General features: G+C 46.7%; 5 protein-coding genes across 5 annotated transcripts; 3 read left to right on the top strand and 2 right to left on the bottom strand.

The window, feature by feature from the left end:
* Positions 1 to 614: 614 nt before the first annotated feature.
* N7479_005040 (MATE family efflux transporter) lies at positions 615 to 2635 on the top strand (the record flags this gene model as incomplete). The annotated part of the gene is made up of 2 exons (XM_057252737.1): positions 615 to 1778; positions 1829 to 2635. The coding sequence occupies 2 exons, from the start codon at positions 615 to 617 to the stop codon at positions 2633 to 2635; spliced, it is 1971 nt and encodes a 656-aa protein (XP_057112062.1).
* Positions 2636 to 2979: 344 nt separating this feature from the next.
* Positions 2980 to 3936, bottom strand: N7479_005039 (uncharacterized protein; the record flags this gene model as incomplete). The annotated part of the gene is made up of 3 exons (XM_057252736.1): positions 2980 to 3726; positions 3783 to 3874; positions 3933 to 3936. The coding sequence occupies 3 exons, from the start codon at positions 3934 to 3936 to the stop codon at positions 2980 to 2982; spliced, it is 843 nt and encodes a 280-aa protein (XP_057112061.1).
* Positions 3937 to 4697: 761 nt separating this feature from the next.
* On the top strand, positions 4698 to 7436 carry N7479_005038 (ATP-dependent RNA helicase DBP10; the record flags this gene model as incomplete). The annotated part of the gene is made up of 1 exon (XM_057252735.1): positions 4698 to 7436. One exon carries the CDS (start codon positions 4698 to 4700, stop codon positions 7434 to 7436), a length of 2739 nt encoding a protein of 912 aa, XP_057112060.1.
* Positions 7437 to 10690: 3254 nt separating this feature from the next.
* On the top strand, positions 10691 to 12307 carry sclB (uncharacterized protein; the record flags this gene model as incomplete). The annotated part of the gene is made up of 2 exons (XM_057252734.1): positions 10691 to 11221; positions 11285 to 12307. 2 exons carry the CDS (start codon positions 10691 to 10693, stop codon positions 12305 to 12307), a joined length of 1554 nt encoding a protein of 517 aa, XP_057112059.1.
* A 1861-nt stretch (positions 12308 to 14168) lies between these two features.
* N7479_005036 (uncharacterized protein) lies at positions 14169 to 15949 on the bottom strand (the record flags this gene model as incomplete). The annotated part of the gene is made up of 5 exons (XM_057252733.1): positions 14169 to 14361; positions 14411 to 15005; positions 15056 to 15234; positions 15295 to 15503; positions 15563 to 15949. Coding segments are annotated over 5 exons (1563 nt in total), but the record flags the coding sequence as incomplete, so codon positions are not given.
* Between the last annotated feature and the right edge of the window lie 594 nt (positions 15950 to 16543).

Genomic DNA, 16543 nt, shown 5'->3' with positions numbered 1-16543 from the left:
ATACAAAAAAAGAAACCAAAAAAGAAATGCTCACACTCGGAATCGAACCGAGGATCTCATCATTACTAGTGATGCGCTTTACCGCTAAGCCATGCGAGCTGGTTGATGTGAAGGTGTTGAGTAATTAGCTATATCAAGTAACACCAGAAATTAAAACAGAGAAAAGCCCGCATCGAATTTCCTATTGGGTCTTAGTGGGGCTCATAGAGAGTTGATTAGTGTCTTGGTGCACTCGATGTAATAGTGATAGGTAATAATCATACTTTGAATCATACTTGACTCATACCCCTTACTGCTCTGTGAAGTGTTATCTACTATCTACACATGTAACTATGTACATTCAAGTGTTATAATCTCACAGGGAAAGTTTATTTCTGTAAATTACACAATATATCAAATAACCGAATCTAAACCAAGTGTATTAGCGGTATTACAAATACATCTCCGCATCCAGCTTTAAGCCGTCTTTTTTTCTTTCCAGAATTTTTGACCTCTTTAAATATCCCCAAAGCTCTAAGGATCTAGGGTCTCGACTCGAGATAACACAATTGTCTGTTGTAAATAATGCAGTGGCCGTAAAGCACCTATAGCCTCCTCGTCTTTCACATTTTATCATGGGCCCCCGAAACATCCACTCGGTGGATTCCGCCGAGCATCAAAGCTCATTTAGCCGGTCCTTCACACCCAGCTCGCCCATTGCCGCCTCAGCAATTGCACGGGATCTCGCGGACTATAGCTACGAGGATCGAACACCGACAGATGAAGCTTCTGATACCTCAACGGCTCGCCCACCCGCCAGCTATACTAGCACCAACCCCCGGTCTTTAGCTGGTTCGTATCGCCGCCCCGGTTACTTCACATCTGTCAGCCATGCGACTGTAATCCCCTGGGCCGGGGACCAGCAATCCCTATCTCAAAGGGAGCGCGAGCAGGCCATCGAACAGGAACGGGACCTACTCAGTGATAACCATGTTATCGCGTCCGATCATGCGTATAGCAAGTCCCACGGGCTGCAGCGTAAGATGAGCGGGTTGCTATCCGCTGCTATCGGCCAAGGATCCTCGTCCCGACGGCCAAGTGCATCTTCTCGACACTCTAGAAGCAGGGATCCCGAGACAGACGCGGCAAGCGAAACTACTGCCCTACTTCGAGAGAGGTCTCCTGATGCCGAGAGCAGTGAAATGGACTTGGAAGAGATTGACCGGAAATGGGGAGAAGCTGTCGCGGCCGGTTTGATCCAGACGACGTGGCAGCGTGAAGCAAAGGTCATAATGACCTACTCTTTGCCGCTCATGGTCACTTTCTTGCTGCAATATTCCTTGACTGTGGCTAGTATCTTTACTGTTGGCCATCTGGGAAAGGAAGAACTTGGAGCAGTTAGTCTTGCGAGTATGACTGTGACAATTACCGGCAATGCGGTGTACTCGGGTCTAGCAACTAGTTTGGATACGCTTTGTGCGCAAGCTTATGGCTCTGGAAAAAGGAAACTAGTGGGCCTGCAGATGCTGCGCATGGTGTACTTCCTTTGGGTCATTACCATTCCAATCATGGTTCTCTGGTATTTCTCTGACCATCTGCTTGCCAAAATTATACCGGAGAAGGAGGTCGCTGAGATGGCGGGTCTGTATTTGAAGATCGCTCTATTGGGAACCCCGGGATTTGCTCTATTCGAGAGTGGTAAGCGATATCTCCAGGCTCAGGGTGTGTTTTCTGCTTCTCTGTATGTCCTCATTGTCTGCGCGCCGCTGAATGCTTTCCTGAACTGGTTCTTCGTCTGGGTAAGTACCTTCCATCCTTTTGACGAGGATAATATTGACTTGGATACCAGAAACTTCAATGGGGCTTCATTGGTGCCCCAATCGCCGTCGTAATCACAGAAAATCTCCTCCCACTCGGCCTGTTCATCTATGTTTACTTCTTTGTGGGATCTGAGTGTTGGTGCGGATTTACCAAACGAGCATTTCAGAACTGGGGGCCAATGATCCGTCTCGCACTCCCAGGGCTAATCATGGTCGAGGCAGAGTGTCTAGCATTTGAAATCCTGACGTTAGCATCAAGCTACCTCGGCACGTCCGAACTCGCAGCGCAATCTATCCTCTCAACAATCTCCAGCATTACATGGCAGATTCCGTTCCCCCTTTCTATTGCGGGTAGCACGCGGATAGCAAATTTGATTGGGGCTACCCTGGTCGATGCCGCAAAGATCTCTGCGAAAGTGAGCTTCTGTGGAGCATTCATCGTTGGTACGCTCAACATGATTCTCCTCTCGACTTTGCGGTCATATATCCCCAGATTATTCAGCTCTGATCCTGAAGTCGTCGAAATTGTAGCGCAGGTGCTTCCGCTCTGCGCAGCCTTCCAGCTTTTCGATGCTCTCGCGGCAAACTGTAACGGTATTCTCCGTGGTCTGGGTCGCCAGGAAGTGGGTGGCTACATCCAACTCTTTTGTTACTATGTGATTGCCATGCCTCTTAGTATGTCAACGACGTTTGCTTTGAATTGGGGGGTTATGGGCTTGTGGACTGGGGTTGCCCTTGCGCTTGGCCTTGTTTCCCTCATCGAGGGCACCTTTATCAGTCGAGTTAATTGGAATCGCTCTGTTGAGGAGGCTCTGAAGAGGAATGAGCTGACTTAATTTGACCCTTGGCACATATGAGGAGAAGTGTCAATATGACTTGATATCCGCCAGTTCATGACACAAAATGGTCAAATGGTTTCAGAATATATGTCTTATGAAATTCGTTCTGTATTAGCGGTGGATTTAAGTGATTAATGTTTCAGCCTCGTTTTCAATCCTTTCAACCACAGCCCTGTTGTCAATTCTGCCTACATGTTACTTTGAAAAAAAAAAAAAAAAAAAAAAAAAAGATAGAGCAACTTGGACTCTATCAGATGTCATGTAAGAAGACAAATCATGATATCATTGGAGTCTGAATGCGACTTTTGACGAAAAACACAGACATGGCCACTCACATCTCTCTAATATTCCAGAATAGCCCATGTCTGCTCATCCATGGTGGAGAAGATCACACCAGCACCGAGCAACTCCTCACCAGCCCTGGCCACTTCGGTCGCAGGGATATTCAGTTTAGAAGCGATGACCTGCATGTGTAGGCCCGAATCATCCTGAGGCTCAGTCTTGAGTAGGTTATAGATCTTCTTTGCAACAAGCGACATCGAAGCAAGAGCCTTGTTCTGACCAGCACCGGCACCGTAGTTATCCGCACCACCCATAACAGCATCAGTACCAGCAGCGTTGCCGCCAGCAGGAGCGCTACCTGGCGGGCCGCGAGTAAAGAATAAATGCACAACAGTAGCCTCGAGCAGATGAGTATGCAGCTCATTGATATTCGACAAGGGCCGGACCGAATGAGCACCAATGTACCGTTTATTGCCGAAGGATTTGATGGAGCCAAAGACGCGTGCATAGCCGTTGAGCTGGAGCTCAGTCTTCCCATCGCCGGGCGCCTTGCCGTCATCGGTATCCATGTTATCCGCGGTGGTCGAGTCCACCCATTTCTTGACTTCGACCTCGCCTGTGCCGTCGTCGATCTTGTATGTAACATTTGTGCTCTGCGAGCTGATGTTGCGTACTTGGCCCATGAAGAGGACATTGGCGACGTCGGCACCGTCGATTTGGAATGGGGCTTCAGGGAAGGGCTGCGAGGCGTCGAGGACTTGCTTTACTGTCACCGGACGAAGGGTTTTGTTATCCCGATCACCGGTCTGTCTTTGGTATTAGTTGGGGCTGCTGTATGGAGAAGTCTGCGATCTGTGTATACCTTGCCTCCGGCAGGACTGTTCGTCTCGCCCGGCATGAATCCTCCTCCTCCACCGCCGCCGCCGAAGGAGCTATAATTGTTGTAATTGCCGTCTAAGAATATTGTTAGATTGCAGCTAGATCAATAGGTTAGATTGGGAGTGATAAGTACCCATGGTGTGAGTTGTGTTGTGAAGGAGAAAAGTCAAGGTACAGCCGTCTCTTCAACACCATTTTACTCAATTGGGGAGCGTGTTGCACGCGTCGCGGGGCGTGTTCTGTCAGCGTAGACCGCCTTCTGAATGGACCATACTATCTACTTCAGTCGCTTGCGTTCTCAACTTGAAGCATGATATATACTATTTTACTTCATGCTAATCAATTCCTCTCCAATTGCTATTATTATCATTTTATTTAGAAACATCCTGCTGCCTTGGGATTTTCAAAATGACATGTCCAATGTGTCTTCAAATGTCCGCTTAGCTGAGCTGGCGCATCAAGTAGCTGCAGGGGACTTTAAACTATAATTTGGGTACATATTGGGTCTGTCTCATATACAAATTACCTTATTCTCACGAGTATTTAAAGTCGAAACATCTTTAATGTTTCTACCCATGAGGATATTTCTACTTTCGGCACAAATTATATAAATTATGTTTGTTTGGTTTGCACACGGGCGATGGTTGATCCGGGACTCACCGCCTACGATTCTCTCAACTTTTTTTTTTGCGACAGAAAGACGGCGAGATAAGCGACTTGAAGTCTCTTCAGGTGTCTGAAGTTTGAATAGTCGAGGATTTGTTTGCGTGATACATTGTCTACTTATTGCAAATTACTCTGTGTTTTCACCTTCCCCCCGGCCATTGAAGAGCCCGAACTGTGTAACGCTTATCACTGCATTTCCGTATCAGTCAAGGCTTCACAGCATACCGCAGCAATGCCTCGCCGTGCTGCCTCTCCCGCAGAGTCAGAGGTCGAGTTCGACATCACAAAATCCCTTTTTGAAAATGACAGCGATTCCGATGCCGGCCCAAAGCCCCCCAAGAAAAAAAACCAAAAGCCCGATACCAACGAAGATCTCGACTTTCTAAACGAAGACGACGGCGATGCAGCTTTCATTGCGAACTCGCAGGCGTCCGCCAACCGAAAGGGCGCAAACCTTAAGGGCCGTACTGTGAAGAAAGGAGGTGGTTTCCAGGCAATGGGTCTCAGCATGACTCTGCTTAAAGCCATCACCCGCAAAGGATTTTCTGTACCTACCCCGATTCAGCGAAAGACTATTCCCGTGATTATGGATGACAAGGATGTGGTTGGTATGGCTCGAACTGGTTCCGGAAAGACTGCCTCGTTCGTTATTCCTATGATCGAGAAGTTAAAGAGCCACAGCACCACGTTCGGTGCACGTGCTCTCATCATGTCCCCATCGCGTGAATTAGCTCTGCAAACTATGAAAGTCGTCAAGGAGATGGGCAAGGGAACGAATTTGACATCAGTGCTTCTCATCGGTGGTGACAGTCTGGAAGACCAGTTCGGCATGATGGCCAACAACCCTGATATCATCATCGCGACACCCGGTCGATTCCTGCACTTGAAGGTTGAAATGGACATGGATCTCTCTAGCATTAAGTATTGTGTCTTCGATGAAGCCGACAGACTATTTGAGATGGGTTTCGCTGCACAATTGACAGAGATTCTGCACGGCCTGCCCACGAACCGCCAGACTCTTCTCTTTTCCGCTACATTGCCCAAGTCACTGGTCGAATTCGCACGCGCTGGTCTTCAGGAGCCCAGTTTGATTCGTCTGGACACAGAAAACAAAGTTTCTCCCGATCTACAAAATGCGTTCTTTGCTATTAAGTCATCAGACAAAGAAGGTGCCCTACTACACATCCTGCACGATATTATCAAGATGCCTACCGGCGAGACACATATTGCTGGAAGATTACGTCAAGAAGCCGAGAACCCCACTAGGAAGCGCAAGAGATCGGATGTTCGCCTTCCGAGCGGCTTCAAGGAGTCGCCTACGGAGCACTCAACCATCGTGTTCGCTGCAACCAAGCACCATGTCGATTACCTCTATTCTCTTCTGGTGGAGGCAGGATTTGCCACCTCTTACGCCTACGGTTCCCTGGATCAGACTGCTCGTAACCATCATGTTCAAAACTTCCGATCCGGCATCTCGAATATCCTGGTCGTCACTGATGTGGCCGCCAGAGGTATTGATATTCCTGTTCTTGCCAATGTCATCAACTATGACTTCCCCTCGCAGCCCAAGATCTTCATTCACCGTGTCGGTCGTACTGCTCGTGCAGGACAAAAGGGTTGGAGTTACAGTCTTGTTCGTGACAAAGATGCCCCATATCTTCTCGATCTTCAGCTGTTCTTGGGACGCAGGCTGGTTCTCGGTCGTCAGTACGGCACCGACCTCAACTTTGCAGAGGATGTTGTCGTGGGAACGCTGGCGAGAGAGCCAGTCTCTCGCACTTGCGAATGGGTACAGAAGGTGCTCGAGGATGATATAGATATTTATGGACAAAAGCAAGTGTCTCAGAAAGGAGAAAAGCTGTATCTACGCACTCGCAACTCGGCCTCTGCCGAGAGTGCGAAGCGGGCGAAGGAGGTCGTTGCTTCTGATCACTGGGCCGAAATTCACCCGCTCTTCAATGATGCAACCACTAAGAGGGAAGTAGAGAGAGAGAGTATGCTGGCCCGCATCGGTGGTTACCGGCCCCATGAAACAATTTTCGAGGCAAACAACCGACGAGGCGGCAAAGTGGAGGCCAACGAGGCCGTTGACACCATTCGGCGACTCCGGACTAGTGTCGAGAACAAGAGAAAACGGGCAGATGCTAAAGCAGAGGCCGAGTTGCAAGCACTTGGAATGCCCACTCCTGACGAGGGTGCACAAGTGGAGGACGATGATATCCCCGAACACGCCGGCGAGAACATGTCAGAGGCATCCGACGATGAACTCGAGGTCACTTTCTCTTCCTACAACTCCAAGTCCAAGCAAGGAGAGAAGAAAGATGCAGCAGCAGCATTCCAGAACCCCGATTATTTCATGGGATACACACCTCTACACAACGACATGGCCGAAGACAAGGCTTACGGTGTCCATTCTGGTACAAACTCGAACTTTGCTAGCGACTCCCGTAACGCGACGATGGACCTCAACGGCGACGAAGGCAAGCGCGGATTCGGCGAAGCACGTTCCATCATGCGTTGGGACAAGCGACACAAGAAGTACGTTGCTCGCCAGAACGACGAGGACGGCTCCAAGGGCAGCCGACTCGTGCGTGGAGAGAGTGGTGCCAAGATCGCCGCCAGTTTCCGCAGCGGTCGCTTCCAAGCCTGGAAGAAGGGCAAGCGCGTCGATCGTATGCCCCGCGTTGGCGAGGCTGAGACGCCTGCAATGCACAACGTCAACTCGCGCATGAGCAGTGGACGATTCCGACACGACCAGGACCGGGCACCTAAGCGGGCTGATCCTCTGCGTGGGGACTATGATAAGATGAAGAAGAAGAACGATGCGGCACGCGAACGCCAGCACGATAAGTTGGGCGGTGCGGCATATCGCGGAAAGAGTGAGATTCGGTCCACAGAGGATATTCGTAAGGCACGGAAGCAGGTGCAACAGCGTCGTGATAAGAATGCTCGGCCGTCGAAGAGACGGTAAGGGATGATGGAGTTAAAAAAAACCCCCCAAAATTTTTACTGTAGAATAGATGTCTATATTGCAGAGATACCACAATTTGTGTTCGGAGATTTTTTTTTTTTACTAGTATGTCCATATGAATCCGGAATTTAGGAACCGCCTAGCTCACCACATGGGAAGAAGTTGTGTAGCCTGGACTCGATCCTCCGAGGATGTATACGAAGACAGATTGGAAATTTAACCCAGTCCACATTGGAACTTGGCCATGTAGGCCATCACGTTTAAACCCTAGATCAACCTGGGTATCAATATCAGCCCAATCACGCCCTAGTGGCCTCAGACCCCCTAGTCACCGTTTAAGGATGTTCATCCGAAATACCCTGGTCTGAAAGGGCAGTTGGTAGAATTGCCGAGCACATGAAGCTACTTTCGGCTTAAGGTATATATAGAGGCTCTACGGAATTACTCCGTAGACACCATAGACATTGTCATGGGGTTTAAAGGTTGAGGCTAGGAGAATTCCCAGAATAATCTCCGTATTAACCGGAACTATTTAACTATTTAACGCTAAAAACCAATGATTCGGCGATTTTTAATCTGATGAACAGAAATAATTATAAATACTCCACTTGACAAATTAAACAAATTAATAAAGTCTACGAATTACGGAGTACTCCGTACAATATACAATATATATACAATATAGCCAGGGTGGATGGGGAACACTATACACACTATACCGAGAGAGGTAAGAGTTATACACTGTCCAAATAATAGGCTAATATCATTATGATTGGTTCATAGATTCAGAAAACAACCAACCAGCATATAATATTGTACAGACTATTTAATCCTGCATGAACGGGGTGACAGACCCCTTACTGCTCCGCGTGCCGCATGTTCCACACCCCTTTTTCCCTAGTTTATCGGATCATGCCGAGTTTATATACATATGAATTATTGATATTGTTTACAGCACGATGTATATCATTATTCTATACTATCTGCAGATTATACCTAAAGTATGCGGGGTAGTTATGTACCTACATACGTAGTACGGAGTGGTTATTGGATGGATGTCCTTGCCATGACATATCCTTTTTTTTCTTATGACGTGAGATACGTGAGATCACTCTGGAATCCTGCAGTTGGAAGCCAGGGATGGTGATCGTCAGCAATGCGCACGCGCAGAGGCAAAGGGCAATGTGATCGCCCTAGGCGCTAGAAGGCTGCAGCCACATCTGTGTTGGGGTCCCCGGAAAATAAAGTAGACCCCGAAGGATTCCATTTCAAGAGAGAGATATGCTCTCTTCTGAGATCTTTTGAACCCTTAGAACTTTTGAGACTTTTTTTTAGAACTTTTTTTCTCCCTTATCTTTCTTCATCTATCCTTTCGAACTACTCAAGTGAAAAAAAAAACACATGAAAAAAGGCCCGAGTCCAACGGTAGTAAAAAAAAAAAGAGAGAAACAACATCCAATGGTGGGTATCACAGAAGGCCGATTATTGTGAGACCCAGCATCACACCCGCAAACTATTTCCATAAAAAAATATAAAAGAAAAAGGAGAAAAAGGAGAAAAGGGAAAAAAAAAGGGGGAGGACAATTGCGGTGCCTGCAGTTGTCCGACTCATGAACTCATCAGGTCAAAACCCAGTGAGACTTTTCTATCTCTCTCTGATCTGCGGTTGTAACAGTAACCCCTAGACGGAGCATAAAAGGATCGACTTTGGTCATACAATGATTTGCCCAGGTGGGTCGGAGAATAAGGGAATTTATAAAGGTTTTTTTTTATAAAGGGCTCTAAAGTGTTTAGGAGGATTAAAAGGGTCTAAAAGGGCTTAAATGGGAGATCATTGAACCAGGATATTTTTTGGTCGAAATATTTAGATTTGTGTCTATTAACGTCTAAATAAGGGAAATAAAATATCTAAAAAACTATCAAGTATATAAGTCAAAAGAGCCATTGATATTATAATCCCAATATATACCCCCGATTGTAACCCTATAAGACACCAAAAGGCATAAAACCATTTAGGTTACTATCATACCATCTTACTATCTCTATATCAATATTTGAATCTAGATCATAATATTATAAAAAGTGTAAAGTACATGTCCTTAGTCTAAGGTCGACTATTGGCAATGGCTGCGGGCGCCGACGTCGATCCGTCAATCTTCCCACCTTACTTGGTCCTGATTGGTATACACTGCCCCTCTCCGAACAGGAAAGAAAAATAGAAAAAGAAAAAGGGAAGAGAAAAATAAATAAATAAAGAAATTGGGAGAACTCTCCTTTCACTAGTGGGAATTCAATCCCTTCTCTTTCTGATTCTGATTCCTGGGGTGTCACTGGCTGTCACTGACAGTGTCAGTTCAATGCAAGCCACCCCCGAAAGTCCCCCCCCCAAATAGGAGAGGGGAAAAGGGAGGAGACAGGGAATAGAGGGGGTAAAAGAGATATTCTCTTTTTTCAGTTTTACTATCAAAAAAAAAGGAGAATCTAAGGAGGGGCACCGTTAAACCCATTATTCTCCAATGATCTACCTTGACGAAGATCAAATCTATCAGTTACTAGCGGCTGCATTGACCACTACTTTTCTACACTTAAGTATATATATTTTTTTATGATAGTCAAGTGGTTCTTCTAGACTATCGAACGCCTTGAGAACATACAAGTGGGGAAGTGCTTTTTTTTATTAATTCCTTGTTTTAGGCTACATTCAACCACTTACGGGTTTAGTTCACCGTTTTTCTTCTCCTTTAACAAAATACCTCGAGGAACGTGGGACGTGTGATCAAGAGGTAAGGCGTGGGGAGGGGTGCTTTGACATTTTACTGCACCTTGATCCTAGCTCGATGATCGCCATCCTGCAATAAGTCGCCCTGGGAAGACATGCGTATGAGTAACCCTGTGCCCTGCTGTCATCTAGAAATCTCCCATCAATGCAGTCTATTTTCTGACTCCTCCAATAGCGGATCTCTCCATATTGATTATAAGCTTGGATCCTTGGACGGCATTGGAAGACCTTGATGGATCTTGTTTCTATTCATCTCTACACCGCTGCGCTTTCTTTTCTCCTTAGGCATTCCCAGATCTATTACACAGATATGCTACCCCAAAGTACCGCGAAAACTAGCGGTCCCTGCTTGTGAATTTGAACAAAGATCTAGACGCAAAACAGCTTGGGGGAAAAAAGAAAAAAGGAAAAGAGAGAGAGAAAAAAAGAAGCATTTGTCCTGTGGGCCCTTTCCTTTCCTTTGCGTGACACCCCGATGCAATCACTCGTGCTTCATCCCCCGAGCCTCACTATCTCCCAGTTCGGACAACCCCGATTCAACCAGGGCCCAGAGCGGCTGCCGTTGAATCGATCTTGGACCACCAATGCTCGAGGGTGTAGCCCCCGGGCTCCTATAACCCATCAATCTATGTCTGGATCTCCTCCAGCAAAACCCTCGGAGCCATCTGCAGAGAAGCCTCGGGGATATCCTTCCTCTTCCGTAGGCGCGGCTGAGCGGTCCATACCCGCATTGGAGCTATCGCAAATACCGGTTAATGAGCCACCGCCACGGTTGGGATATAACGAACAGGGACCGGTATATGCTGGATCTCCACGACCACCAGGAGTGCTCTCATGTCCACCTTCAGCACCGGACTCAGCGCATCCCGCAGGTCGCTCATTGGCACAAAAATCAACCCGACGTACAAAGGCCCACGTGGCATCGGCTTGTGTGAATTGCAAGAAAAAGCATTTAGGATGTGACCCGGCTCGTCCATGTCGAAGATGTGTGCTTGCAGGAAAAGCCGTAAGTTTAAAAAAAAAAAATTCCCATGAGCCATTGGAATCGCAACTAACGAACGGGTAAAAGTCAACGTGTGTGGATGTCACGCATAAAAAGCGAGGACGACCCCCGTTGAAAGCAGAGGATTCGTCTCTCAGGTCCTATACCACACATTTGGATAACCCAACTATCCCAGCAGAGGCCCAACCAACCATGCCTCCGCGGCGGACCACTATGCATCGGGCCACGTCTTCACGGGAACTACGGCCCATGACGGATTTACAGGGATTGGGCGATGTAAGCTCCGGGGTACGGACACCGCATCGGTGGTCCGCTTCGGTATTTCCTTTGACGCGGCCTATGGATCCCTCCCCCACGGTCCCGGGGGGTATGATTCGACGCCCATTCTCTTCATCTGGACCGGCATCTCATTCGGTACCGACGAATTCACATGTATCATCAGCATATATGCCAATGACAGGCGGTTTCAATCCAGCCCTAAAAATTAACACCATGTCTGGTGGTATGGAGCGGCGATTCCCAACATACGGTGTCCCAGCATTACCACCACCAACATCACCTCCCCAACATCAGCCGCCACCAGTTAGTATACCCTTCCTACCGTATACTGAGACGCTCGGCAATCCTGTCCGCCCACCAGCAAATGATCCACGAGTATCACTATCACCTCGGGACCCATATAACATCGAATCCCCAGTCCGGCTCCCCCCAATCCACCAGGCCACGGCCGGGCCACAACCCCCTTCTCACCACGTCCATCGGCTGAGCGACCCATACCCAATGAATTGGAGTTTCCCAGGCCGAGAAGAAGCCCACCACGACCCCCGCGCTCTACCTCCCCAGAGATCTGCAGGTCCGGCCTTCAACTACTCCATCCCCCACCAACGCTCTTCCTCCATAACAAGCGCAACCATGGACCCCATACCCCGTCATCTTGGGCCAGTGGAATTGCCATCCCCGATCCAGATAACAATTGGCAGCTCACCTTCTATGACGAGAGCTGATCCACCTAGCACCGAAGCTGAAAGTCACGACAACAGACCTATGAAACGGCGTAGGATGGCTTTAGATGATATGGTCAACGGCTGATTCGGGAATTGCTCTCAAACCACCTGCAACTGCTTTCAACCCCATCTGCAACCTGGTACTGATATCAATCGGAGGCTGGAGTCCCTCCCTGTATTGTATAACCACACTCTCGGATCCCCTGTAGCAAGGTCTACGGGGACTAATCATCGCGCTGTTTGCAACTCTTTGCCGGTGCGAGCACCGAGAAAATGATTCGACGGACAATCTTAGTTTCATCGTTTTGTCAGCTTAATCTCATTTCCCATGTCTCGTTTTGCTTTGTTTGTTTTCTTCCAAAGTGCAGGACATCAAAAAGTATATGTTCTCATTTGACGGTGTTTTTCTTTTTTCTTTATTTTTTTTTTCCCTATGTTTATGTGCCAGGATATCCCATCCGCATTGTTTCCTTGTTTTGCTTCAATTGCATTTATCATATCCCATCTCGCGATAGCTTTTGGATTTGCTTGTCTCTACTGGACGAAATGAAAGGTGGTTGATTGAGGATCTCTTTTGTCTTCTCATTTGTCCTTTGTCTATTTGTCATATCTCTCATCTCATTTGTCTATCTTCTCCGACTGATTCCCCTTCTCGCGACTACCCCCTATAGTTGATGCGCGATTTTTGGTCTCTTAAGACATATCATGGCACGGCGTTTCGTGGATATGGGGATGATCTTACATTGGTGTTTGTTCCATTCTAATTTCTTTCTGGCTCTTTGGATACGAAATGTCATTGTCAACTTGGGTTGACTGTTTATGTTGACGTTGTGTCCACTTGTACTTCGAAGTCTGTACATGTATGCCTATGTATGTATATACACATGTAGGAACAAAAACACCACTTCTCCTATTCATACTAGCGTTAACTCACATATTCCATTCACGATACTAGATTAGATAGTGATATCATCATAGAGCAAAATAAAAATATCAAAAAATGCACTAAGAGGGAATCGAACCCCCGGCACAACATAACTTAGTAGTCAGGTGACTACTTGGAAGTGTTATATGTTACCACTACACCATTAGTGCTTGTTATGGTATTGGAACATATTTTTTAATTTATATTCTAATCTATCTGAATTCAAGTATTGCTTTAGCATTCAGATGGTTTAAGATCCAAGTACTTGTCTAGTATCAAAAATACATATATGACTTGCTGCCGTAAATTCCAGGACGAGCGACGGTAAAAGACTAACTGTAACGAGTGTGTTTATAACAAAGTGTGGTCGGAAGTAATTATCTTCAACGTCGTTCTCATGGTGGGTTTGAGATAATATATATCATTGACATTTTACCCTACTATGTGAACCATTTAATTGAAAAACAGCTTAAACACAAAATAATGCTAACATCCAGCCCTAAAATAAGCAACATCCAGATATCCAACAATAACTAACAGAGAACATTAGCAACAAACCAACAAGTTCATGTGTGAAAATGTGTAAAATTGCCATATATAACCTTGGAACATGTGGTGGGATAGGGTGCTGCCTCAGGCGGATACGACCCTGCTCCTTTCCTGATTTCTCTTCCTTTTTCTGTTTCTCTCTAGCAATTAATTCATGATTTTTCTCTCCTCCTGTCTTCGTCACTCAATCTCCTTGCTAATTTAACCCATAACTATGTAGCCAGCAAACCTTGAGCGACGAAAATACTGGACCTCTGGCTGCCGATTGTATCAGCTGAACACCAACACACCCACTGGCGACGAAAATAACGTTGGCGAAAAAGCACCACTGGAAAACAAAGGGCTGCAACACATATCAAAGTCAACATCAAGTCCAAGACTCAAGGGTTCAGCTTTTCTCTTTCACCCAGCGCGTCTCTTTTTCAAAGTCTTCTCTCTCCCCTTCATGTTCTTGAGACCCACTTCCCTAAGATCAGAAAAAAAGAGTCAATGCAGCATCAAAGGTATCATGATGCGTCCAGCCATCTCTCTTCAGAAGATCCTCAATGCCGTCAAAAAATCCCTGAACCTCATTCCAACCCTCGGCATCAACCAAATGACTCTGCAACTCATCCTCAGTAAAATGGATTGGGCAGTCTCCTTCTATACCCAGCTCTTTGCAGTACCTAGAAGGACGGTCAGGTATCATTGATAGGAGAGTTATAGATTGATTACCTTTCTATATTGATAAGCGCTTCCCGGAAGGGTACGATATCATCATCCCAAGTATTCCCAGCTAGTTCGATAGGTAGACGCCTTGTTTTCCCATGGTCCAAGTTATATGCTTTTGCCAGTACCGGATTGCGTTCTTCGGTCTCCATGAGATAAAGCTGAAGAAGAGTGGACTTGAGAATTTTCTGTTTGATCCGAGCTTGTTCTTTAGTATCAAGCTCGTCGAAATTTTCCGGACGCTTCAGTATTGTGCCCCCTTGATAGTCGACAAGCGGAGAGGGTCGTGCTTGGATAAGAAGTGGCCCGGCCCATGTACCTTGCCAGTCAATGATGGCTGTGATATGACCATTATCCACGAAAATATTGGACGTGTGAAGATCCGTATGCCATAACGTGGAGCGGGTCAGAGTTTTATCGAAGCCCATAAGGAAAGGGGCTACCTTAGTGTATCTTCCTAGAAGATCCGAATGCGCCTGTGGGCTATTTTGGGCGGAAGAGGCCAAAGGAGGATCATCCGGCGATTTTGGGGTCGCGTGCTGTTCGATCCATGCCATTTCGCGGGAAGCAATACTTAGAGCATAATCTCCTGGGTTTGACCCTAGAAAATATTAGTAAAATCTTTCAACCAAAAAAGCTTGTAAGACATACAGGGGCCTCGGAATATATCCATATTGGAGCGCTCTTTGTTCCAGAAGTCTCTGTCGACTGTAGGTCCAATAATGAACGTCTTCGCGACTTGATTTTTCAATTCGGCGGGAGCATCGTCAATAATCTGCGCAGGAACAGCACCCTCCACTGCATCACTTGCAAAATATATGCTTCCATAGCTAATAGAAGAATTAGTAACTGCCCAAAGAGGCCCCAAGACAAATAAAACAAGTACCTACTGTGAAAATGATATTGAGAGCATCCTGGTCTCAATGGACACGACCTCCCTCATAGTTTTTAGCTTAAAGTCCGGAGTCATTTCATCCCACACTGTCCCAAGTTGGGATCCTGTCGCCTCCATAATGATGTATTCTGAGCCCACCGGGTTTTTGGCAGTAGCACTCCACCCGACTATTTGAGGAACAGGGATTTTCAGAATTATCCGGGCCTGTTATATTTATGAGTTTCTTGTGTGCGATTCCGATGATTTTTGCACAACCAACTCACAAATTCCATTGTAGCAACCTCCGAGGCAGTCGTATAAAATGAAGGCCCTGCGTTTGGATTTGGTATACGTACCAGGACTGATTTTCCATCATGCATGAGAAGACGAAACACTTTATTAAATCCCCCCTCGGCCAGTTTTTTCATTGAAACACAGCCATCCGCCCCAATGGCTTTGGCCGCTAGTGTTTGAAGCTCTGTGATATTGAAGGTCTTATATCTGTCACGGAGCTGTTGTTCTTCATCCCAGAGCCACCTTCCACTAGTATAGCGAAACAAGTGTTCATGTTCAGAGTGCGAGGAGGTGTCTGTGCAGAGGGTATTCACTGCGCGGATGGCGCAGCCTGATGGTTGGAAGAAGACACGCGTTGGCGGAAAGGTTATAGATACTCTACGGTAATTAAACGGCCGGATAGTCGAATACAATCGTATATTAAGGCTCATCGCTGGAATTGATATTATTTGATGATGACAGGGATAAATAAGTCAGGGGGCGAAAGGGAAGTATTTCAATTCTCTTGGCACGCCACTTGACCATTTGACTCTTGCTAATGCCCTACCTACAACAGTGCATCGACTTGCTTCTGCCTGGTAATATGGCCAAGTTCAGTTTTCCATGTTAAATGAGTTTAGGTATCTTGATCTTGGAACGGACATACCTGGCACTATGCTTCTCTCTCTACTGAATTCTGGGCTATATGATTCAAGAACTGGTCCCCCACTATCTCCAATTTAACCGTCATTTGCGCATACTCATCGTGGCCCAGCTTTGCCAACCACTCTCTGCACCCCCAAGGGCTTCCAAAATATCCCCCATGAGCTGCATGCCTTGTTCCCGCTTTTGCTTATCTATCTTTTGTTGCACGGTATCATGCCTAGTAATGATGATCGGGCATGTTGTTTTATCCATGCCAACTGTTGTGTTCCACTGCTGAACAAGTTGGATCAATTGGCCCTTGATAATTGTTTCGCCGTCATTCAATC

The sequence above is a fragment of the Penicillium vulpinum genome, assembly GCF_028829585.1.
Source record: "Penicillium vulpinum strain IBT 29486 chromosome Unknown utg000002l_segment0_segment0, whole genome shotgun sequence".
Classification (NCBI taxonomy): Eukaryota; Fungi; Ascomycota; class Eurotiomycetes; order Eurotiales; family Aspergillaceae; genus Penicillium; species Penicillium vulpinum.
This window is presented reverse-complemented; position numbering and strand designations above follow the sequence as displayed.